This window comes from Eschscholzia californica, unplaced genomic scaffold, assembly GCF_041429995.1.
Source record: "Eschscholzia californica isolate CP2 unplaced genomic scaffold, dmEscCali1.0.p SCAF_2, whole genome shotgun sequence".
In the NCBI taxonomy this organism is placed as follows: domain Eukaryota; kingdom Viridiplantae; phylum Streptophyta; class Magnoliopsida; order Ranunculales; family Papaveraceae; genus Eschscholzia; species Eschscholzia californica.
The window spans coordinates 61239712-61265605 of record NW_028238309.1 but is presented as its reverse complement, the minus strand read 5'-3'; the positions used below and the strand labels follow the sequence as shown (position 1 = coordinate 61265605).

The 25894-nt window shown below is 36.7% G+C and overlaps 2 protein-coding genes, 1 long non-coding RNA gene and 1 pseudogene across 3 annotated transcripts; 3 read left to right on the top strand and 1 right to left on the bottom strand.

Annotated features, from left to right (window-relative positions):
• Positions 1-4329: 4329 nt before the first annotated feature.
• Positions 4330-7931, top strand: LOC147559909 (peptidyl-prolyl cis-trans isomerase FKBP62-like). Its single transcript, XM_086661865.1, has 12 exons — positions 4330-4808; positions 4904-4990; positions 5252-5512; positions 5610-5684; positions 5784-5864; positions 6155-6346; positions 6441-6703; positions 6808-6930; positions 7022-7168; positions 7273-7400; positions 7484-7604; positions 7702-7931. Exons 1-12 carry the CDS (start codon positions 4628-4630, stop codon positions 7759-7761), a joined length of 1719 nt encoding a protein of 572 aa, XP_086517991.1. The 5' UTR covers positions 4330-4627; the 3' UTR covers positions 7762-7931.
• Positions 7932-13087: 5156 nt separating this feature from the next.
• On the top strand, positions 13088-13399 carry LOC147559908 (uncharacterized). Its single transcript, XR_015234681.1, has 2 exons — positions 13088-13156; positions 13254-13399. It is a non-coding gene; the product is annotated as an uncharacterized LOC147559908 (long non-coding RNA).
• Positions 13400-16150: 2751 nt separating this feature from the next.
• LOC147559906 (protein JINGUBANG-like) lies at positions 16151-24241 on the bottom strand (annotated as a pseudogene).
• LOC147559907 (uncharacterized) lies at positions 16927-19603 on the top strand. Its single transcript, XM_086661864.1, has 3 exons — positions 16927-17210; positions 18360-19181; positions 19289-19603. The coding sequence occupies exons 1-3, from the start codon at positions 17201-17203 to the stop codon at positions 19321-19323; spliced, it is 867 nt and encodes a 288-aa protein (XP_086517990.1). The 5' UTR covers positions 16927-17200; the 3' UTR covers positions 19324-19603.
• Positions 24242-25894: the final 1653 nt, after the last annotated feature.

Genomic DNA, 25894 nt, shown 5'->3' with positions numbered 1-25894 from the left:
GTTTCCTAAATAGGTCCACACCCGCAAGTGCACGGGTGTCAAGTTGTAAAATTCCGGTAAGACCGGTTCGTTCCTCAGAGACTAAGTCAAATTTCAATTCTAATCTTAAAACTATTATGTCTTCAAAATAGTGGTTTGATTGGTAATATTTTTTTTCAAATAATAAAAAGATAAATAGCAATTAAAAATTAAATAATACTAAAGTTGATATTCAGATAAAGGGAATCTATGAGAAGGGAGAATCTAGGGTTTCAGGATCCACTTTAGCAAATATGACATCTGACTTATGCAATTTAGATTTTATTCTTTTATAACTCAAGGAAGAATAACCAACCTCGGATGATCTTTACTTTTCAGGACACTTACTTTAAAACTTTCAATTTCGGTACATAAAATCACGGGTACTCTAACTATTAGATATCAAACGTAAGCATGATACATTAAAGACCTAAAGCCTAAATATGAACCATCAAACATAAGTATAACTAATGAAAGGGGTTATCGTAAAAGATACGCGAAGAAATCAAAATATTTAAGTACTTAAAAGAGATTAAGTCAGAAAATCAGATAAAACTAAAGCTTAACCTTAATCCTAGATCGGGAAAGTTAGTTACTCATGATAGATGAGAGTATTATAATGATTAAAGAGAAGGAAAAGAATAACACTAAAGAAAGGAAAGGAATCGGAGAAGAAAACACCTTTTTTCGCCTTTTTTTCCTTCTGCGCAGCCAAACAGAACCTTAGGGAAAATTATTTTCTCGTCTTCCCGGAAACGATTTCCAGGTGAGAAAATAATTTTCCTTCCCTGGTTTTACTCTTTCCTTCTCTGTTTTCTCTTTCTTTCTCTTTCAATCTTCTCTCTTTCTCTCTCTAATGAACACAGAAACTCTCTCTTAATCTTTATAACCGAATATGATAAAGAAAGAAGAAGAAAAAGATGAAATTAATGGAGTTTATAAACCTCTTTCTCTCTCTACAAACAATAGCTTTCTCTCTCTCTTATTTCAATATAAACCTCCCTCTGTCACTAAGAGAAGAATAAAGAAGAAGAATTAAAAGAAAACAGAAAAGAAAACTCTTTCTCTCACTTTCTCTCTCTAGCTCTCGATTTCTCACTGTTAATGGCCGAGCTCCTCCCTTTCTTTCTAAAACCTCCTTTTCTTCCTGTCTCTCTCTAGCTCTCTTTCAATCTGACCTTCTCTCTCTCACAAAGAGAATGATTAGAAGAAGAAAGAGAAACAAAAACAGAAAATAATCAACTCTCTCTCTAGCTCTCGGTTGTACAGTGTTTTAATGGCCGAGATGTTTCCTTCTCTCTCTCTTAACCTGTTTTCTCTGTTAATCCGTGAGAAGAGATCTTCTTTTCTCTCTCTAACTGTTTTCTCACTTCTGTTTCTTTCTTCTTAAATCACTCTCTCTCTCTCTCTACTATATCCGAAAGGATCAGAGAAAATAATGAAGAAGTAAAAGAAAACTATAAATATCAAACACAATTTCTTATTCAACTTTCTGTTACACCTAAATAGGTCACCACCCGCAAGTATACGGGCGTCAAGTAATAATTCCGGTAAGGCCGGTTCGTTCCTCAGAGACTAGTTAAACCTATTCTAAAATTAGGAAGTAATAAGATTGTAAAATGATTTGGTTTTTGGTTTTTAAAATAAAATTACGGGAATGAAAATGAACTCAAATGATAAGGTTACCCTAAATAGGTCACCACCCGCAAGTATACGGGCGTCAAGTAATAATTCCGGTAAGGCCGGTTCGTTCCTCAGAGACTAGTTAAACCTATTCTAAAATTAGGAAGTAATAAGATTGTAAAATGATTTGGTTTTTGGTTTTTAAAATAAAATTACGGGAATGAAAATGAACTCAAATGGGGAGAGGAGTCTAGGGTTTAGGATTCCACCACATAAAATCACTTTTAGAAACAAATACTTAAAATGGTTAATTCTCTTTTTTATAACTCAGAATTTCGGATAATGAACTATCCTAATTCCGGGAGATGTTTTCGTTAAAACCGAATAAAACATGACAATGTAATCATTTTATTTTAAATAAATAAATCTCTAAACTACTATTTATCAATTAATAAGTATGAACCGTCAAATGATTTAACATAAGCACGATGCATCAAATCGAAAAGTATAAATAGTGAAAAGAAAGTCTATTTATCAAACTAAAACGAATTAAACTATGAAGCATTAATCAAGAGTTAATCAATAAAAATTATATCTCTAAAAGATCAAAAATGGGTTTCATCGTAAAACCCTAGATGGAGAGTCTTAGCTAATCATGATCAAAATTAAAATTAAATAGGAGAGAAAGAGGAGAAGAATAACTAAACTTTTTTATCGCAGGAAAATATTTTCCTTCTGTGAACCAAACACTCCCCTGGAGAAAATGATTTTCCAGCAAAGGTCTTAATCCAAACAGTGTCTTCTTCTTCAACACAATTTCTCTCTCTACTGGTTCTCCTTTATTTTATTTCAAAACCAGAAGACTAACACCAACAAATCATGATTATATTAGATGAAAAACAGAAAATAATCCTCTCTACAATTCTCTCTATTTCCACTCTGTTTTATCTCTCTCTCACAAAAAGGAAAACAGAAGAAGAAGATAGATAATAATGGTGAAGAACAATGGTCTCTGTTCTTTATAAATTCCACTCTCTCTCTCTACAAGATTTTCTTCTCTGAAAAATGTATATTCTGTTCTTCTCCTTCTCTTCTCTTTATAATTTTCTTGAAGCTCCTAGAGAAGGAAGAAGAACAAAATTTTTAATTGATAATTTCAGCCCCCAAAAGATGAGATAATCCTTCACTCTGTTTTCTGTCTTCTTATATAAGAGATAAAGCCAACCAAATCAATCTCTCTCCCTCTCTAAACTACTCTCTCTCTCTGTTACTCTAGCTCTCGGGAGATGATCAGTCCCTTGCGCGCCACGTGTCTCTGAAGCTAATGACTTTGACCAAAACTTTGACTTAGACTATCTTTCTCATCCGGACTCCGATTCGACTTCCGCTTTCGCCTACGGGTCCGTCTTGAACTCTACTTTCATCCGAGCATCATTCTTGACCTTGAATTCAGAATCAACAAATTACCAAAATACCCCTAGTTTGCATTTCTCCGACTTTTATCCGTTTTGCACACATAACTCTGAAAAAGGTACCTGAGTAGAAAAAGAGGTAATTCATGAGAGTAACTTGCCCTAGATAGACTAACTCATCCAATTCAAGAGACTCAAATGGGACATTTTCATGTCTCATCACCCTGTCTATGTAGTGGTTCAGAGAATTGTCATTTAATAAAGATAAGCTGGTCTTACAAAACTTTAGTAAGTAATTATCGTATGGAAGACCAAACCACTACTTCGAGGTGGTTTGGAGGCTTCAAGATAAGCTTATAGGCACTACATGAGAAATACATTATAGCATGACTCTTGTAACTACTAAGATGGTGTTACGTTAGTGAGCCCAGCAACGAACAAGCTACCTTTTTGGATGGGAGCTAGCTAGATTCCGCAGTCTTTGTTCGAATGAAGCTGGTGGACTACGCATATTAAAATTGTAGCCGATTGATGGGAGTCGAGAACAAAGCACGTCAACCATCTTTAGATGTAAATCATTTTGGCTTGTTGTTTTTTGTTTGGACGAAGCTCATGCGCTACACACATAAAGTGCATCCATTTGATAGGCATGGTGCGCTAGTAGGCATTGGATGTGAATCCTTAAGGCTTCATTTCCCAATCGAAGCTCGCAGGTGGGTGTTTGTCATATGTCTATTCCATCTTTCTATCTCTAATCTTCACCATCTTTTTTGATAAAAGGTCGTCGATCAACCACTTTTTTCTACGACCTTCAAAACATAAAAAAGTAACAAATTATTTCTCGTTTCTTTTCTTTTTATTTATTTTCTCTCTTTACTCTCTCCAACGAAGAAGACGAATCCTCGTTGTTGGTAGTCTGGTGAACCAGAACGATCACAATCTGGATGCCAGAACGTGAAGGTCGTTTGGTGAACCAGACCACCCCCTTTGCCAGAGAATAGAGAGGGCGAAGAGAAGAAGAAGATAGAGGAAGGTATGAAATTGTGGAAAAAAGCGATGAAATTGAGTAGAAAAGGAGTGATGAGGTGAATTTAAATGCATGAAGGTTTTTTTTAAATTAATTACATTTTTGTTTCGGTATTGTTGAAAATAATTGTTTTTTTTTTTTTTTTCCGTTCTTGGAGGGCCAAATCGACCGGTCCGACACTTATGGAATCCGAAAGGATGAGTTTGTCTAAAATTGGGGGCCTTAACTAAATTAACCCAAATGGAATAAAATAATCTACATCTCAATCCTATTTGGGAAGGATGTCTCTAGAACCATCTTGACCCTTCAATAAGAGTACTCTCTCCCTCTCTGATCTCCAAAACCCTTTCAACACTGAGGAACTCTCTAGAACAAACTCACCCCCCAATCTCCTTGTTTTCTCCCCCCATATAAATCCGTCACTCTCTCTTTCAACCTGCAAATTCATCTCGCGTTGTTTCCAATCAGAACTGTCCACATTAATCCTCTCTCTGAAGAAACTCTTTCTTTATTTCTTTCACATCTTTGATTTCGATTAGCATCCGCCATGGACGAGGACTTTGATATCCCAGCAGCTGAAGGCATGGAAGAAGACTTTGATTTTCCAGATGAGAGCCCTTTACTAAAGGTAGGAGAAGAAAAAGAGATAGGGAATCAAGGGTTGAAGAAGAAACTTCTTAAGGAAGGTCAGGGTTATGAAACTCCTGACAACGGCGATGAAGTTGAAGGTATTTTATGAATCTGTCTCTTTTAATCAACTTTTCTGTACAATTACGTTAATGGGTTTGTTAATTTTTTTTCATGGTTGATTTTAATTTTGCAGTTCATTATACTGGCACTTTGCTTGATGGGACTCAATTTGATTCCAGCCGTGACAGAGGAACCCCATTTAAGTTCAAGCTTGGTCAAGGTATGATTTTTAATTTCATCATCTTTACTAGTTTCTATATCTAGAAACCCTTTTTATAGATGTTTGGAGCATGGGTTTTTCTCCTAGATGATTAGAGTAGCAAATTGATTTCATATGGATCATGATATTGAGGGTTTACATAGCTTCATAAATGTGTTTGATTTCTCTTCTCAAAGACTGTTAATTTGGGTTTTAGCTTTCCAACTTCTTAAAAATTTGGAGATTTTGTATTTTGGCATTAATCTTCTCTTGTTGCGACAGGCCAAGTTATCAAAGGATGGGATCTTGGTATTAAGACCATGAAGAAAGGAGAGAATGCAATCTTCACCATTCCTGCAGAGTTGGCTTATGGTGAGTCTGGTTCTCCACCAACTATTCCACCCAATGCCACTCTCCAGTTCGACGTCGAGCTTCTCTCCTGGTCTAGTGTGAAAGACATTTGCAAAGATGGAGGAATTTTCAAGAAGATTCTTACTGAAGGAGAGAAATGGGAAAATCCTAAAGATCTTGATGAAGTGTTTGGTATGTTCTTACCATTACCAATTTATGGATGAATTAGTGTTTGAAATATTGGTCACTGGATTGATAATTCTCTTTGTTTTTTTTTCTGTCAAAACAGTTAAGTACGAAGCTCGATTAGAAGATGGAAGTATTGTGTCCCAATCTGATGGAATTGAATTCACTGTGAAGGATGGTATGTCTGATAGGTTATCGCTGGTGAAATACTGCTTTTTTTTTTCTTTATCAGACTTGATCAAATTCCTAATTGGGGGGGTTCTTTACTTGTGAACAGGTTATTTCTGTCCTGCTTTGGCAAAGGCTGTCAAAACTATGAAGAAAAAGGAAAAGGTTCTTCTAACTGTCAAGTCACAATGTAAGTTTTTTCTTTCTAATTAGGTCTTCAAACCAAGGAATTAAATTTTGAAATATTTTGCTCGAAGTGACTGCAATTTTCCATTTCCATGCCTACCGATCAAACCGAAAATTTACTCAGTTTCTCTTAATGCCTTGTCAAGAAAAAAATCAAAATATTTTAGTCGAAATAACTGAAATATTTCCATTTCCATACCTACCTAACGAAATTTTTACCAAAAAATACCTTGCTTTAAACATGTGCTAGCGAATCGGGTCTCCGATGTTCTGATCTTAATTGTGTGTTTATAGATGGATTTGGGGAGAAGGGTAGGCCAGCTTCTGGTGGAGAAGGAGCTGTTCCACCAAATGCTGTACTTCTGATAACTCTTGAGCTGATCTCATGGAAGATTGTATCGGAGGTAGTTGGCGAAAAGGTCATCAAGAATATCATTAAAGAAGGGGAGGGATATGAGCGCCCTAATGATGGATCTGTAGTCAAAGGTAACTATAGTGAATTAGTGATCTTGTTTGTTATTGATTTATCCTGGAGGTTGAAGAAAGGTATTGTCATTTAACATCATATCTTATAATGCAGTGAAATTAACTGGTAAGTTGCAAGATGGAACAATATTCTTGAAGAAGGGTCATGATGAGGAAGAATTCGAGTTCAAGACAGACGAAGAACAAGTTATCGAAGGACTAGATAAAGCTGTTATGACAATGAAAAAGGGTGAGGTTGCATTGATAACAATTGCTCCAGAGTATGCCTTTGGTTCTTCAGAGACCCAGCAAGAACTAGCTATTGTACCTCCTGGCTCAACTGTGAATTACGAAGTCGAACTTGTATCTTTTGTTAAGGTGGGCATGCGTTCATACTTCAGTCACTCATTTTGCACTAAGAGCCCCAAGTGACCAAATTCTATTTACCTAAGAAGTGCTAAGGATATTTATTTGATCTGCAGGATAAAGAGTCTTGGGACATGAACAATCAAGAGAAGATTGAAGCTGCTGGGACAAAGAAGGAAGAAGGTAACATTTTGTTCAAAGCAGGTAAATATGCCAGAGCCTCGAAGAGATACGAAAAGGTAACATGTCTGTTCAATAGTCGAATCGAAAGAAGTTTATCTGATGTTTCTGATCTTTCCACTGATCTTGGTAATTTGTTATTGTAACTAGGCCGCTAAGTTCATTGACTACGAGTCTTCTTTCAGCGAGGAAGAGAAAAAACAGGCTAAGGTTTTGAAGGTCAGTTGCAACCTCAATAATGCAGCTTGCAAGCTGAAACTTAAGAACTACAAAGAGGCTGAGAAGCTGTGCACCAAGGTAATCTAACTTCAGCCATTTCATATTCATCTTTTTCCTGTTGTGAGGAGTTCGTAGTACATTGAGGTAGCGGTTATTATAAGGAGCATTATGTTTGATAACAGGTGTTGGAAATTGAGAGTGTGAATGTAAAAGCGTTGTATAGGCGGGCACAAGCATATATCAACCAGGCTGATTTTGATCTAGCTGAACTGGATATTAAGAAAGCACTTGAGATTGATCCGAATAATAGGTTTACATTCTTTTCACACCAATATATACAGAAGGTCGTGCCATTAGTACAAACCTGTGATTGGTTTTCTGTGTTGGGTACAGGGAAGTGAAACTGGAGTACAAGGTATTGAAAGAGAAAGTGAAGGAGTACAACAAGAAGGATGCCAAGTTTTACGGGAACATATTTTCAAAGTTGAGCAAGTTAGACCATGTCGATTCAAACGTAAGTTGCTGCTGTCGAAAACCCTTCAGCGCGTTAGTGTTCTTATATGAATGTTGGTTCTAAGTTGTGTTCTCTGTTGGATTGTGTTTATCTGCAGGGAGCTGCTGCTGGGAAGAAGTCAGACGCCGAACCAATGAGCATTGATAGCAAAGCATGATAATGTTACATGGCTTGGATTATGAGGTGGATATTGATGAGAAGTGTCTAGGTTTTCTGTTTGTCTAAAAGTGGATAGATATGGATGGATATATCTCTTTTGGGTTTCTTTGTTTTCTGTAGAAGAGCAAAGTAGATTATAAAAGTTAAGATTACAAGTGTCTTCTTAAATCATCTGTGTTTTAAGCGTAATCTTTAATGTTTGAAAATACAAATATGGATTAGGGTTTCTATTCTTGGGATTGACAATCCACTGAAAGCATGTAACAAGTGACATGAATGTCCTTAGGGTTTAATATAGATGCTCTGCAAAATTGGTTTGGTCCTCCCTCGTCTGAAGACTTCAACTATTCTAGTGCGCTGGATTCCTTTGTGCATGGGCCTCATGGTCCTCGGAATTCAGGTCATGGGCCCACGGATTCCTTTGTCCATGGGCATCGGAATCCAGGTTATCGGCTTTAGAATTGGGGCCACTACTTTGAAAACCCAAGCCAGTGCACTCGGATGCCTTTGTCCATGGGCCTTGGAATTCAGGTCGGTCTCATGACTAGCTAGTGGTGGGCTGGGACTCCTTTGTCCATAGGTAGCAAACTGAGCTAAGAGAGCTAGTGGGGCGCGACAAACTGTGAGAGGGGATGCCCTAAGAGGGGGATGCCCCCATTTTCATCTTCGCCCTGTCGAAGCGGAAGTAGGTCACATAGTTTATTGAGAAATCCAGAGTCATGAAGATTGCAGGATCTTCACCCAAGAATTTGGTGTCGAAGCAGAAGTAGGTCACATAATTTATTGAGAAATCCAGAGTCACGAGGATTGCGGGTTCACAAATGAATAGGTTTAACGCTGGTCTAGGTTTGGAGTGTCAATTAATGGTATATTGTATAGATGGTTTGGCCGAATAAAGAGGACTAGCGTATAGAACTTGCATGGCCGTAGCTGACTTCTTTCCAGAGAACAGGGAAGGGAAGGAAGTTGTTCTCATTCTTCATCACTTAAGCTGTGAGTGTCTTTTTTTATACAGGTGGGGTTCATAAGTTGGTTAAATTTGAAGCATTAAATGTTCAATTCCGACGGATCATGTAAGTTTTTTCTATCATACTTTACGTATGTCTCGTTAAAAAAGTACAACCCGGACATGTGTTACTAAATGAGTTGCAAAATAGAAGTAAATGAGTAAGTTAAGATGTTGGTGAGAACTGAAAACGAAAGGGAGTGTGCCACAACTAAAGGAAGTGTGCAACATACAAAATAAGAAATATTTAGAGGCTATTGCTTTTGGGATAGGAAATCGAAGTAATAATTAAGGGTGGTAATCTCGTATGTCTCATGATGATTTTGCTCTCCCCATATCCCAACATACCTAAGATCCCTTCTTCCGAGTTTAATGGTCTAGTTTTGTTTTCAATAAGTACAATTATAATTTTTTTCGTTGAAAGCAATTATAATTAGATTATTGACAAAATTGCAACATTAGTCGGCCTGTACTCATCCTTGTAGTGTGGAATTATGATGAAGATTAACTGAGTTTTGTTTTTATTTTGAGAAAAAATGTTTTTTTTTTTTTAATTTTGATATAAAGATTAAATGAGTAAGACCGAAAAACTTACACATATCCATCCTATTTTTTCTCCGCACTTACTGCAATGCAAATCTATAGTATAACCAGATGGGAAGGTAGAAATATCGATGTAATCCCCGTGTAAACATGAAGAGAGAATTCGGATTTGAATCTTATTTATCATCTTTAAACGTATAGATTTTTAATTTTCATATCTATCATGTGTGGTTAATTCGCCAAACCTAACAAGGTAAGCACACTATTATGAGAGTCCACCGCTTGCCTATACCTGAAAAGACCTCTTATCATGTACAGGTGAAGCGGATTTTCTGTTTGATTTTTCTTATTAATTAGAGACAAGAAACAAAAACCAGAGTAAATCTTATTGGCAGCCTATGATTCCTTTCAGTTTTGAGTGTTACAAAGAACAGGATATATATACATATCCTGTTATGTAATAGCTAGCTTTCTTCACATGCTATTAGAGAATGCTTGCTTGGGGAATAGGATGGAGTGATATTTTAATTTGAGTGGGGAAGAGGATGGAGTGATGTTAGAGAAACCCAGGATATTTTAATTTGATTGGAGAATGTTATTAGAGAGACCTTTTTTTTTGTTGAAACATGTTATAAGAGAGACCTAGGATATATATATATACTTGCTTGGGGAATAGGGTGGATGTTATTTTAATTTGATTAGAAATCTCCATTCCATTGTTATGTAATCTCCTGGGTTTTAAACATAGTGCATCATCCTATTAAATTCTATTGGTTCCATGGGTTTACGGTAGTAGGTGAACACTTGGTTTTATATGTAGATTGCAGTCATCAGCTACTGCGAACACCTATGACTGCCTGCAGGTATAGAACTTGCATGGCGTTGATTTCTTTTCGAGAGAATATGGAAGAGAAGAGACGAACGTAGCTTCTCTCTCTTATGTTTTCTCACTCTTCATCACTTAAACAGTGACCAGAGTATCTTTTTTCTTCATATAGGTGGCGTCTCTAAGTTGGTTAAATTTGAATTTTATTATTTCTTGATAGCAAGGAGTATAGCAATACTCAATTTCAATCGATCATGTAAGTTTTCTCTATCATACATTGTGTTAACGAAGTACAACTCCGACATGTGATCATATATATACAAATGTTGTGGCTTACTTTCTTACGTATAATCTCACCAAAGATGCAATCAAAGTAATAATTAAGGCTTTATATGCCCATGATGATTTTGCTCTTCGGTGCATCTACTTAAAGACGAGCCATGACCGTTTTTCATGAAGAAACCTTGCACTTTGGCATCAGTAAAACCATTGATCTCGGAAGTGGGGATAGATATGATAAATCAAGCAGTTAAAGATGTATTAGATTTTATTAAAATAATTTGTTTGAAGCAAAATATAATATATTGTTGTTTGGACTAAACGGAAGCTTTCAAGGTGACCTATATGTGAACAATATATAATCTTAAATGGACAACTATTCGATGTGGACAAGTAGAAAAATTAGAATTTTTATGGACAACCGTTTTTAAGGGGACATTATCACTCTGTGATTTTTCTTTCATGTGCTCAGGACAAGTATTTTCTTAAGACCAGTCACATAGTCCTTCATTTAGGAACCATCCAGACATTTAGGAACCATCCAGACATTTAGGAACCATCGAGACCCGCTATTCTAGTTCGACATGATAGATGGTTTCCCTTAAGACTGCAATTGCATGTGTCAACAGTCAACATGTTCGTATCAGGGGCGTGGGTGAGGGGGTGCGAGTGTTGCGATCGCACTGGGCCCCCCTTTCTCTAAGGTCCCCTCCAAAATGAAATTTTCCGCCCAAATCAACGTCAAAAACAATTTTGAACATTTCTGAACAATCTTTGGTTTGCTCTCGACAATTTTGTAAATTCTGAACAAATATTAGTTTGTCTCAACAATTTGTAAATTTTTGAACAAATTCGTTCTTGCTTAGACATTGTTTTGCCAAAGACTACTTATTAAAAACACCTTATAAAGGGCATGTTTGGCTTAAAATTGGTTCTTATTAACCAATTTATTAAAATGGCCTCGTAGAAACGATGAGTTTTCTAAACAACCCCCTTAATTTTTTATTTTTTATTTTTTTTTTTTTCTGATTTTCCGATGACTTGTATGTTGGACTTCAAAATTGTATTTCTACACATTTTTCATAGTAAACATGTTATTAGAAAGAAAACTTTATCTTCATCTTTTCTAGATTGCTTGTTGTACGTCAAAATTACCATGAAATTTCTAAACTATAACTAATTTTTTTTTGAGAATTTGCTTTTTTGATTCTAGCCTACTCGTATACTGGAATTCTTTCATTATCTGTAACAAAAAAGTGCCCCCACATAAAAATTTATGGCTCGCCACTGACTGGTGCTGCTCATGTTTTTTTTTTTTTTTTTTTTTTTTTTTTTTTTTTTTTTTTATAGTTTGTCTGCTTTCAAGAACCTCGTCTCTCCTATCCAATTTCTTCATTACCATTTTCTTTGATATCATTGGTGCTCTATGAGGTAACCTGTTAGAATCTTGTAGTTTTTAAGCTGAGATTTTTGTCATATTTCTCTAATGTATTGTGGTACAAGCATTGCTTAATGTATCTATCCTATTCTAATCAGGAGTTTGATCTTGGTTACGCTGTGCCTTTGGGCTTATATAGAGCAGCACTCAACTTTGGGATTTCTTTGGGTGTTGTTTTTCCGTGGGGTAGTGGATTCAGGAACAAGTCATCACCTATACCTGAGAGATTTTTCTTAGGGGGCCATTCATCTCCTGTTTGCACCTTGGGGGGGGGGGGCCTACCACATTGTTGGGGTTCAAGTCTAGAGGACTAGGCCCAACGGAGCCAAGAGCATCTCCAATGCAACACTCAACAAAAACTCAATTAATCCAATGTGTCAAGTATCTCAATATTTATTGTTGCCAAGTCATATTGAGACTCTAGTTGAGTGTTGCATTGGAGAGTGTTTTTTGTCAAAAACTCAAGTAATCCTATGTGTCAAATTGAGTTTTGTAAGTCGAGTGTTGCATTGGAGATGCTCCAAGAAGGGTAATTCCTGAGAAACCTGGCGATGAATATTCAACTGCTTCTCCTGGAAGAGATGTACTTGGCGGAGACCTTGCCATTACAGCATTTGCAGACCTTTCTTTTGATCTCCCATTGAAGGTTTTCAGAGAAGCTGGAATCCATGGTCATCTTTTTGCTTGTGCTGGAAACCTCAATAAATTATCGGATCTAGCATATCGAGATTTCTCTAGTCAGATATTCAAGGACTCATTCCGAAGTTCTGCAGGGCTTGGTGTCATTGTTCCAACAAAACTACTCCGTGTGGAGATGCGTAATCTATTATGATAATCCCACATTCAATTTTGCAAGAAGTTCACTTTCCTCAACAGTTTGATATACTATGGCTAAAAAACTCACTTGCTGTTTGCAGATTAACAACATGAGCATGATCATGGGAAGACAGGCGTGCAGTTTAGCTTTTCATCTTCATTATAGAATCGATCTTCATGCTCGCTACGAAACCCCTTTCTCTAGTGAACTAGTGAAGTAGTTTCCACCATTTGACAACTGAGGATTCGCTACCCATTTTTGGTATCCCATCAATTTATATGTCTAGACATTTATACGTTTAGTACTATCTATTTTAATTTTCCATTCACAATTTGAAGTTTTGAAAATCGAGGTTTAGTACCCTGAGACAGTTATTCTTGCCAAAGTGGAAAAACGAGTTCTGCTTTGAACCATAAACAAGGACGCCAAGTATTACGGGAACATATTTTCGAAGTTGAGCAAGTTAGACCATGTCGATTCAAACGTAAGTTGCTGCTAACGAAAACCTTTGAATGCGTTAGCGTACGTAAATAAATGTTGGTTCTAAGTTGTGTTCTCTGTTGTATTGTGTTTGTCTGCAGGGAGCTGCTGCTGGGAAGAAGACAGACGCTGAACCAATGAGCTTTGATAGCAAAGAATACTAATATTACATGGGTTGGTTTATGAGGTGGATATTATTGATGAGAAGTGTTTACGTTTTCCATTTGTCTAACTAAGGTCTTTGAAACATAAGTGGGTAGATGGATGGATACGTCTCTTTTGGGTTTCTTTGTTTCCTTTAGAAGAACTAATGGTGTGTTTGGTTGCAGGATTCCTATCAAAAGTTGAATATGGTAGGATTCAAGAATCCTTGGTCTATTTGGCTACCGAGAATCCTAGGGCTCTTCAATCTTAAGAATTCCTAATTCCAAAATTTGTATTGGACTAGGATTTGCTAGGATTTTGGATTAATAAATCTAGATTTCAAACTTAAAATCAACACACCATAAGTAGATTATAAAAGCCAAGAATTTGCAAGTGTCTTAAATCATCTATGTTTTAAGCCTAATCTGTGATGTTGTGAAAGTAGGACTCACGAATAAGGATGTCGGTTTTTATTCTTGTGATTGACAATCCACTGAAAGCATGTGATAAGTGACATGGATTCCTTAGGGTTTTCTGTACATGCTCTGCAAAATTGATTTGGTCCGCCCTCATTCTTAGAGTTTGAATATGGGACCTTTCTCCATGGGCTTTACAATTCCGGCCAGTCTGAATACTCAGAGCCAAGGCGTTTGGATTCCTTCGTCCACGGGCCTCGGAATTCAGATCATGGGCCTTAGAATTTGGGCCACTTTTAAAACTTGAGCTAGTGCGCTCGGATTCCTTTGTCCATGGGCTTTGGAGTTCAGGTCGGTCTCAAGACTCGAGCCAGTGTTGTGTTGGTACTCCTTTGTCCATAGGTCCAAACTGAGCTAAGAGAGGTTTAGACAAAATTTTGGAGGGCCTATCCGGGGCCAGTGTACCAGTTCTTAGTTTTCTTTGTTGGATAAGTCGGACAAACTGTGAGGGGGGATACCCCCATTTTCATATTCATCCAAGAATTTAGTATCGAAGCAAAAGTCATTCACCTAGTTTATAGAGAAAGCCAAATCCAGACTGGGGATTCATATAAGAGGAGGAGTTACACAAATGAATAAATTTAGGGTTATTTCCCTAATGGCCCCCAACTTTGTGACCAGCTTCCCGCCTGGCCCCCTACTTTACGAGAAATACCCATATGGCCTCCTTCCGTTATAACACCGTTACTCTCTCTCTTCCATTTCTTTTCTCTCTCCTCCAACATGTTTTCTCTCTCTGCCACCTCGTTAAAACCAGCCAACTCATCATCTTCTCCGGGAAGGCGACCTTCAAACCTAAAAAAAATTTTTATTTCATCTCTCCTCTCTCTCTCTCTCTCAAATTTTTTTTTTTTTTGACCTCCTTTCTCTCTCTCTCTAAACTGCGGCGAAGGGGGTTACCCTTCGCCGGAGTTCGGAAGACCTTAAAGGTTTGCCCGAGCAGACCTTGAGCAGATCTGGAAGGTCTGCTCGGGCAGACCTTTAAGGTCTCCCGAACTCCGGCGAAGGGTAACCCCTTCGCCGGAGTTTAGAGAGAGAGAGAGAGAGGAGGTAAAAAAAAAAAAAAAAATTTTGAGAGAGAGAGAGAGAGAGGAGAGATGAAATAATTTTTTTTTTTTAGGTTTGAAAGTCGCCGGCCGGAAAATTGGTCGGTCGGCGACCCTCCCGGAGAAGATGATGAGTTGGCTGGTTTTAACGAGGTGGCAGAGAGAGAAAACATGTTGGAAGAGAGAGAAAAGAAATGGAAGAGAGAGAGTAACGGTGTTATAACGGAAGGGGGCCATATGGGTATTTCTCGTAAAGTAGAGGGCCAGGCGGGAAGCTGGTCACAAAGTTGGGGGCCATTAGGGAAATAACCCATAAATTTAATGCTGGTATAGGTAGGGGTGGGAAAAGGATCCGGAAGACCGCTATCCGACCCGTTCGACCGAGATAAAAAGTGTCCATGAACACCCGATGGTCATAACGGTCAGTGTCCACCGGCCCGAAAGAATTGGCGGACGGTCACGGTCAAAATTCTATGTCGAAGGACCGACCGCTGACCGACCGGTACGAGTGACCGAATAGGTTGACCGACTAAACTGTCCTCATTTTTAGAAGTTGACCGTTGAATTTTATAGACATATGAATATATGATGATCGTTGGCTATAGTCATATAGTCCTCTGGAAGACCAAACATTAGTGCATGGCTTAATTATATCTTGTCAAATGATGATCAACTGTGTTTTTTTTTTTTTTTTATATTTACTTTTGATTTCTTGGGCTAAACATCTTTATTTGTAAGTAATTTTGTTTGTGGTAATAAAAATAAAGTTCTGAATTAAGTAAATTTGTTGGAAAGTCCGGACCGAGACCGTCCGGTGTCCGACTGGACCGGTAAAATAAACGGTCTTGGACGGTCAATGGACAAAGAATTCTTGAGAGTGACCGTCCGAGTCCGCCCGAGTAAATAGGTGGTCGCCAACAGTTTATGTCCGAGTCGACCGGTTCGATGAAGTTAGAGTCCGATACCGACCGGTCCGAACCGATTCCCACCCCTAGGTATAGGGCTTGGAATGTCAGTGTTATTAACTTGGTTAGGCTGAACAAAGCCTGGATTAGTGTATAGAACTTGCATGGCAGAAGTTGATTTCTTTGGAGAGAATATGGAAGGAGAAACGCTGTGTAGAGCGACTTTCAAAAGCCAGATCAAAAGCGATCCAATCGGAGTCCGACACGTGGCGAGAGAAGTTGCATTCACGTGCTGTTCTCAAATTATAAATAACTTTTACGTAAGTCCTCAACTTCACCGCGTTCCTGTTTAGGTCCAGATTATTTCCCTATACCCTTCAAATAAGGAATGAATACTCCAAAAAAATCCTTACTCATCAAGAATCAATCAACAACTTGTTCTCTTACTCTCTGTGATTAGTTTCTTTCTCTCTCTACTTTGAGTGTTTTCTTCCATAGGTACCCACCAAACTCTCAAATTTGTATCAAGACCTCCATTATAAAGCAAAAATCCACCACCAACACTGTATAATGAAGCTTGTAAACATTTTACAGGTCCTTCATGCCACTCATAAATCCAACATTACTAATTTCACCATTTTTCTCTCTCTAATATATCAATACTCTTATCAGTCGAACCACTACAAAAAAAATTACCCATTCAACATGAACATAAAACAGACATATTATAAGCTTTAACTTCACAAATTAACTTCCAATTTCCATTCTACATCAATTTCCCAACCCATTATATACCCATCTGACCCACCTCCATAAAAAAATTTCCCATCTTCACAAACAATCACTGAATTTAAAGATGTAAGATGGGCTTATACATTTTAAGTGTGCTCTATGCAAAATAGAGCAAGTACAAGGCCCATACCTAAATGTCCCATACAATCAAGGCCCATAAAGGAGTGGGCTTAAGAAAACTCAATCCAAGATATCTATAAGCTTGAGAGGACACTTGTCTTATGTCTACACCTAATGGCTTGTTGTTTGACACATAAGAGGACACTTGTCTTGTGTCTACACTTAATGGCTTGTTGGTTGACACATAAGAGGACACTTGTCTTGTGTCTACACCAAATGGCTTGTTGTTTGACACATTAGAGGACACTTGTCTTGTGTCTACACCAAGTGGCTTCTTGTTTGACACATTAAGGGACACTTGCCACCCATGTAGCTTCTTATACAAACTCTATGATGGATTAGAGACTTGTATAAATAGAGATGGAGTTTAGAGAAAGAAAGCTAGGGGCTCTTGCTCTAGAAAGTCTAGTTCTTGTCCATCACTTAGAGAGCTAGAGAAGAGAAAGAGAAAAGAGTCTTCTTCATCTCTACTTACTTTACTCCATCTCATATAGAAGCAAGAAGGTTAAAGATTGAAAGAAGAGAAGAAAGTTGAAGATAAAGATTAAATAAACCATCTACTACAATGGAGAAAGGTACATATATTTTTTATCTTGATTTTTCTTTATTTCTACTCATGTATCTTGTAACAAGCATGAGATTCAAAGATCAAGGGATTAGTGTTTCTATTGGTTGGTGTGATGAAACCAACATGAAAGTGCTAACATGTGGTATCAGAGCCCATGGTTGATGAATCTCATGTTTGTTCTTTAAAGGAGAGTAGTTATTTATATAGATTTATAGTCTCATGCATGATTTAGATATGATCTTATTTAGAGAGATGTTAGTATACAAGCATGAGTTACTATTATGTATAAGAAGTTCATGCATGTGTATATTATGGTTATTTATGGAAAATACATCTCTATAATTTTTTCCGGTGATCGGAGAAAGGTTTTCCGGTAGACCCTTAATTGCTTGTAGAGATTTGCAATTAAGTGTTAATATATGTATTCATGTATTATTTTCTTCATTGGAGAAAGGTGGATGCAAGTTATGTCATAGTAGTTCATTATTTTATTACTTTGAAATTAAGTAATATGATAAAAATTTGTGAAAATATGAATAAGGTTAAACCAATGTTTGGTAATTATTGGTTGCATGGTGAGAACTAATTAATGGTCATAGTTCTTACATACTTGCTACTACTCCTATGAACATGGATACATAATTAAAGAAACATGAGTATGTGTGATTAATTAAATACCTTAGTGTTTGTATTTAGTATGACTCATGATTTATTTAAATATAATGAGATCTTAGTGAACAATAAATTATGTGTTTAACCATTATGAAAGATTGCCAAAGCAATCTATGGAGTAGAGAAACACATATGTTATAGTTCATTATAGTCTTATGCATGAAATGTTGACATCATTAATTAATTGGTCGATTATTATTGTCTTATGATTTATCCAAAGATGAATTACAATAATTAATCGGTGTATTGTATGACTTAACCAACTTGGTTTGTGTTGCCCAAAGGTGACAAACCTTTTTGTGGTTAGATGATACAATAAATGAATGATTAATGATGATCACTTGTGCTGTTTGCACGTATGTCATAATTTAGTCCCAAAGGATAAATTATGATGGTGCTATTTTTGTTTATAGGATAATTTGCTATCGATCCTAATATTTTTTATTAGTTGCTTATAATATAATGTGATGGTTGATGTTTGCAGTTTCAGCTCCTATATCACTTCATTCGCAAGCTGCATCTGTTCCCATGCTCACAGGCTCAAACTTTTCTGAATGGAGTGAACATGTCAGATTCACCTTAGGTGTTCTTGACTTGGATCGCTCATTATTATATGATAAACCCACTGCTCTTACTGTCTCTAGTAGTGTGGATGAAAAGAACTTGTTTGAGGCCTGGGAGAGATCGAACAGATTAAGCCTAATGTTTATGCGAATGACAATTGCGAGCAACATAAAGTCTTCTCTTCCTCAAATTGATGATGCTAAGGAATTCATCAAGGCAATTGAGGAAAGATTTCGTGCTGCTGATAAGTCTTTAGCGGGCACATTAATGGCTCAACTAACTAACATGAAGTTTAATGGTACTAAGGGAATGCAAGAGCATATTATAGAAATGACAAGCATTGCAGCAAAGTTGAAAGGACTTGGTATGAACGTGGATGAACCTTTCATTGTTCGCTTTATTTTGAACTCCTTGCCTCCTCAGTATGGTACATTCCAAATGAATTATGATTCACTGAAAGAACAATGGAATGTAAATGAACTCTCAAGTATGTTAGTTCAAGAGGAGACAAGGCTTAAGCAACAAGAAAGTTTTTCAGTTCATATGGTCTCTCAAGAAGTAAAGAAAAATAAATGGAAGCCAAAGAAAGGAAAGAAAATTAATTCACCAAAGTATGATGGACCTGCTCAAGTATCTCAGGGCCATATTCAGAAGAAGGTTAAATGGAAATGTCATTTCTGTAGAAAGAAAGGACATTTTCTAGCTGACTGTCCAAAACGTAAGGCTTGGTTTGAAAAGAAAGGTGAGCTTTTAGCTCTAACAAATTTCGAATCAAATCTTATTGAAGTTCCTTCTAATACTTGGTGGATTGATACTGGCGCTAATATTCATATTTCCAAAATAATGCAGGGATTCCTTACAAGCAGAACCCCAAGTCCGACTGAGCGTTTTATTTTAATGGGAAACGAGTCCCCTTCTGAAGTTTTGCTATAGGCACTTATCATTTGGTTTTAAAAACTGGTTACATTTTGGACTTGGCTGATACTCTTTTTGTTCCTTCGATGTCTCGAAATTTGATATCTATGTTTCAATTAGATCTTTTGGGATACTTTTTGAATTTAGGTAACCAGCGTTTTGATCTTGTTAAAAACTCTTCGGTTGTGGGTTCTGGTATTGTAAGTGGTAAACTTTATAAAATAAGTCTTGATGATCAGTTTGCAAAAACTCTTTTAACCCTGCATTATAATGTTAATTTTGGAATTAAACGTAACAGGATTAAAGAAAATTCTGCTAACTTGTGGCATAAAAGATTGGGACATGTCTCGAAAGAAAGAATGGAAAGATTAGTGAAGGATGGGATTCTTATGAACCTAGACTTCACTGATTTTGGGACATGTGTTGATTGTATAAAAGGAAAAACAACAACACACACCAAGAAAGGAGCCACAAGAAGCAGAAATCTTCTTGAGATCATTCATACCGATATTTGTGGACCTTTCTCCACTTCTTCTATTAGTGGAGAAAAATATTTTATCACCTTTATAGATGATTTTTCACGTTATGGATACATATATTTGTTGCATGATAAATCTCAAGCGGTAAGTGTAGCTGAGGTATTTATCACTGAAGTTGAACGACAACTAGAAAGAAAAGTGAAAATCATCAGATCGGATAGGGGTGGTGAATATTATGGCAGATACGATGAATCGGGTCAACATCCCGGTCCATTTGCCAAACTCCTTGAAAAGCTTGGCATTTGTGCACAATATTCAATGCCTGGAACGCCGCAGCAGAATGGTGTTGCTGAAAGGCGTAATCGAACCTTAATGGATATGGTTAGGAGCATGATATCTAGTTCCACTCTACCCGTTATGTTGTGGGGAGATGCTCTTAAGACGGCTGTATATGTCTTAAACCGAGTTCCTAGTAAGTCAGTTCCCAAAACTCCATTTGAGTTGTGGACTGGAAGGAAACCCAGTTTGAGACATTTACATGTTTGGGGTTGCGCAGCGGAAGCTAGGATTTATAACCCAAATGAAAAGAAGTTGGATTCAAGAACAGTCAGTGGATTCTTTATTGGATACCCTGATAAATCCAAAGGGTATAGATTTTATTGTCCTAACCATACAACTCGAATTGTTGAAACTGGTAATGCTAGATTCCTGGAGGATTTTGAGACTAGTGGGAGTCCTGAACCACGAAATGTGGTTATTGAAGAAGTAAGGGTAACAGTTCCTATTCCCTTACACTCTGAGAAGATTGTTGTTCCTATTGGGAATCATCACACTGATGATGCTGAACAACAAATGACTGATCCACAACCTCATAATCCATTAGAGGTACGCAGGTCTCAGAGAATAAGAAAGCCTGCTATCTCGCCTGATTATTTGGTGTACCTTCAGGAATCTGAATACGACATTGGAACGAGTAAAGAAGACCCAGTTTCATTTTCACAAGCGATTGAAAGTGATGATTCTTCTAAGTGGATTGATGCAATAAATGAAGAGTTGAAATCGATGAAACAGAACAAAGTTTGGGATCTAGTTCAATTGCCTGAAGGGTGTAAGAAAATCGGGTGTAAATGGGTCTTTAAGACTAAACTCGACTCTAAGGGCAAAATTGAACGATATAAGGCCAGACTTGTTGCAAAGGGTTTCACTCAGAAAGAGGGCATCGATTATCATGATACATTTTCACCTGTATCTAGAAAGGATTCACTTAGAATCATTATGGCTTTGGTGGCTCATTATGATCTAGAGCTTCATCAAATGGATGTGAAAACAGCTTTTCTAAATGGGAGTTTAGATGAAGAGGTCTACATGGAGCAGCCAGAAGGCTACTCAGAAGCAGGGATGGAACATATGGTGTGTAAGCTTAATAAATCAATATATGGACTTAAGCAAGCCTCCCGACAATGGTTCCTTAAGTTTAATGATACCATTACAGCTTTCGGATTTAAAGAAAACATTGTTGACCAATGTATATACCAGAAGGCTAGTGGGAGTAAGTTCATATATTTGGTTTTATACGTGGATGATATTCTTCTTGCCACTAATGATCTTGGTTTATTGTATGACACCAAGAAATTTCTCTCTATGAACTTTGAAATGAAAGACATGGATGAGGCAAACTTTGTTATCGGAATTGAAATTTTCCGAGATCGCAAACAAGGTTTATTAGGATTGTCTCAGAAGAAGTATATCGAAAGAGTTCTAGAGAGATTTGGCATGAAAGAGTGTTCACCAATCGAAACACCAATAATGAAAGGGGATAAGTTCAATCTCATGCAATGCCCACAAAATGATCTTGAAAAGAAAGGAATGGGAAATATTCCTTATGCCTCTGCCGTAGGGAGCCTTATGTATGCTCAGATTTGTACCCGTCCTGATATTAGCTTTATAGTGGGTATGCTTGGACGTTACCAAAGTAATCCAGGAATGGCTCACTGGAAAGCTGCAAAGAGGGTGATGCGGTACTTGCAAGGAACCAAAGATTATAAGCTTATTTTCAGAAGAACTGATAATCTGGAAGTAAAGGGTTACTCAGACTCTGATTTTGCTGGATGTGCTGATAGCAGAAAGTCTACTTCAGGATATGTGTTTCTTTTAGCAGGTGGAGCCATATCCTGGAGAAGCATTAAGCAAAGCATATATGCGTCGTGCACGATGGAGGCTGAGTTCGTGGCATGTTATGAAGCCACGATTCATGCTTTATGGCTGCGGAATTTTATTTCAGGGCTTGGAACCGTCGACTCTATAGACAAGCCGCTGAGAATTTATTGTAATAACAACGCCGCAGTATACTTCTCTAAGAATGATAAGTATTCGAGCTCAAGGGGAAGCAAACACCTCGAACTCAAATATCTTATCGTTAAAGAGGAGGTTCGGAAACATACAGTGATTATAGAACATGTTAGTACTATGCTTATGGTAGCTGATCCATTAACTAAGGGTTTGAACACTAAGACATTTAAGGAACATGTTGCAACAATGGGTCTTAGTAATCCTTATAATGATATGGATTGAATAAGCATGAAGTTTCTATAAACACTTTTGAGATCTCGTGATATTATGTTTCTATATTCTTGTTTACTCATATATGCACATAATTGAAAATGAGTTGAAAAGCAACAAGAATAGTCTTAGCAAGATAGAAATTGTCTTGATAAGATTTCTAGCTGAATTGAAGCAAATCTAGTTATGTATATAGATTTGTAACTATACTCCTAATGATGATCATGATAGGTGGGTTGTTGTGTTGTGGTACATGGAAGGAAACGTGTCGTTTTAAGACGTGTAACCGCCATGACTCGCATTAGCAACTTTCTTATTGATGATATTATGATGTACTAGATATGGATTGAGATGTTTGTTAAAAATGCGCGCATGTCTGTCTTAAGCCCTTAATCGAGTCTTTCGAAAAACCAATTTTATTAAAAATAAATCTATTTTGTTTTGCCTTAGATTGTATGGGCCAAGTGGGAGAATGTAAGATGGGCTTATACATTTTAAGTGTGCTCTATGCAAAATAGAGCAAGTACAAGGCCCATACCTAAATGTCCCATACAATCAAGGCCCATAAAGGAGTGGGCTTAAGAAAACTCAATCCAAGATATCTATAAGCTTGAGAGGACACTTGTCTTATGTCTACACCTAATGGCTTGTTGTTTGACACATAAGAGGACACTTGTCTTGTGTCTACACTTAATGGCTTGTTGGTTGACACATAAGAGGACACTTGTCTTGTGTCTACACCAAATGGCTTGTTGTTTGACACATTAGAGGACACTTGTCTTGTGTCTACACCAAGTGGCTTCTTGTTTGACACATTAAGGGACACTTGCCACCCATGTAGCTTCTTATACAAACTCTATGATGGATTAGAGACTTGTATAATAGAGATGGAGTTTAGAGAAAGAAAGCTAGGGGCTCTTGCTCTAGAAAGTCTAGTTCTTGTCCATCACTTAGAGAGCTAGAGAAGAGAAAGAGAAAAGAGTCTTCTTCATCTCTACTTACTTTACTCCATCTCATATAGAAGCAAGAAGGTTAAAGATTGAAAGAAGAGAAGAAAGTTGAAGATAAAGATTAAATAAACCATCTACTACAATGGAGAAAGGTACATATATTTTTTATCTTGATTTTTCTTTATTTCTACTCATGTATCTTGTAACAAGCATGAGATTCAAAGATCAAGGGATTAGTGTTTCTATTGGTTGGTGTGATGAAACCAACATGAAAGTGCTAACAAAAGAAACATCTTTATGACCTTCTAATACTCTCTTTAAAAAATGAGAGTTTTTTCCTTCATTATAACTCCAAATCTTGATTTTTCCATCGGCAGATGCTGAATAAAGATTACCCTTTTCTGCAACTAACCCATTAATGGCATCATCATGAGCTTTAGTAGATTCTAAACACTTCAAATCAGATACCCTCCATATTTTTAGGGTTTTATCCCATGACCCAGAGTAAATTAATCCATTATAAACAGCTAAACAAGAAATACTATCAGCATGTTCAATCCATAATCTTTTATGGTTTTTGTTTGAACATAATTACTTTGTTTCATAAACTTACCTAAGTAATCTTTAGCAGATGGTAATGTTGAAACAAGTTTGAATAAATTCTCTGAACTTCTTGATACTTTCCAAACCCTAATTCTACTATCTTGATGTGCAGTAAAAACTTTGTCCCCAACTGTCGCAAGAGTTTTAACAGTTTCATCCCCATGACCAACTTTAGCAAAATTTTTAAGGTCTGGTTGTTGCCATACTATTATATCTTTACCTTGTGAAGCAATTAGAACAAATTCACCACATAAAGCTAAACAAGAAACTGATTCTAGATGACTAGATAGAACTGCTTATAAAGATCTATAAAATCCAGAAGTGGGTAGTTTTGAAAATTGTTTTTTAACATCATTGAACATAAAATGACTTGAATTTTGGGGACTTTCATCAAATTCACTACTGTTGTTGTTTGGGCGTGGAAGGGTTTCCATTTAATAGGGAAATAATCTGGATCGTTCAGATTTTAAACTGGGGACCTAAATAGAAACGCAGTGAAGTTTAGGACTTAAGTATAAATTATTTATAATTTTGAGAACGGCACGTGAATGCAACTTCTCTCGCCACGTGTCGGACTCCGATTGAATCGCTTTTGATCTGGCTTTTGAAAGTCACTCTACACAGCATTTCTCATATGGTAGAGAACAGATGAACTTAGCTTTTGATTTTCATCACTTAAACCGTGACCACGTGAGTGCCTTTTTTCTTCATATATGTGGAATGTGGGGTACCTAAGTTGGTTAAATTTTTTTTTTTTGAGAATTAAGTTGGTTAAATTTGAATTTTATTATTTCTTGATAGCAAGGAGTATAGCATAAGTATTCAATCCCAGAGGATCATGTAAGTTTTCTTTATCATACATTGCTTATGTCTCATTAAAGAAGTACAACTTGGACATGTGATCTCTATGACGGAGACTCTGCACACACACCAATATATATATATATATATATATATATATATATATATATATATATATATATATATAGTATTGTTAGTGTTATTAATGAGTTGTAAAAATAGAAGTAAATGAATAAGTTAAGATGTTGGTGAGAACTGAAAATGAATTCTGATTATGAGTACCATCCAACATCTTTATTTTGACGTTAAAGAACTCGGATAAAGCAACATGGGTCGGACATGTACTCCCTATCTTTGTAGTCTTAAATCATGATAAAGCAAGCCAAATAAAACAAGGATGAAGCTTTGTGTTTATTTTGATATAAAGATTAATCGAAAAAGACTGAAATTTTTTCCATCCTATTTTTTCTCGCACTTACTGCAACGCAAATCTACAGTAATAACGAGAAAAAATTGTAACCCTTGTGTAAACATTAACCTATACTTTTAGGAAGGAGAAAAAAATTTAGATTTTTTTTTATCATCTTTAAACATATAGATTTTTAATTTTCTTATTTATCATGTGTAGTTAATTCGCCAAATCTAAAGGTAAACACACTATTATGACAGTCCACGACTTACGTGTACCTAAAACGGCCTCTTACCATGTATTGGTGAAGGGGTTTGACATAATGATGAGGTGGATGCCTTTTATAAGTAAAAAAATGGATGAAAATTTTGTTTTAATCTGAGTCGTTCAATTTGAACGGTTTAGATTTGAGTCATCTGTTTTTTCACTTATGAAAGGCATCCACCTCATCATTATGTCAAACCCCTTGTCAACCTCCTTGGGAAAATAGCATTTCCCTATTTTAATATGATCACAAACCTCTATTCCATTGTTATGGAATAGCTATCTTCACATGCTTGTCCACTTACCTCCTGGGTTTTAAACGTAGGGCATCATCCTATTAAACTCTATTTGTAAGAAATCTCTTATGAACTCGATTTTATTTTCAAACACTTAATCTCAATTACATTTGTTCACTATTCATACAAGTAATGAGATATTAAGAGAGAGGAAGAGAAAAAACTGTTATGAAAAGTTA

Bases quoted from the DNA above. Each gene is read 5' to 3' on its own strand.
- LOC147559907 (XM_086661864.1), top strand. The intron at 19,182-19,288 runs GTGAGCTTTTAG...AAAATAATGCAG, and splicing joins GGCTTGGTTTGAAAAGAAAG to GGATTCCTTACAAGCAGAAC.
- LOC147559909 (XM_086661865.1), top strand. From the start codon at position 4,628: ATGGACGAGGACTTTGATATCCCAGCAGCTGAAGGCATGGAAGAAGAC. The intron at 4,991-5,251 runs GTATGATTTTTA...TTGTTGCGACAG, and splicing joins TAAGTTCAAGCTTGGTCAAG to GCCAAGTTATCAAAGGATGG. The intron at 6,704-6,807 runs GTGGGCATGCGT...TTTGATCTGCAG, and splicing joins AACTTGTATCTTTTGTTAAG to GATAAAGAGTCTTGGGACAT.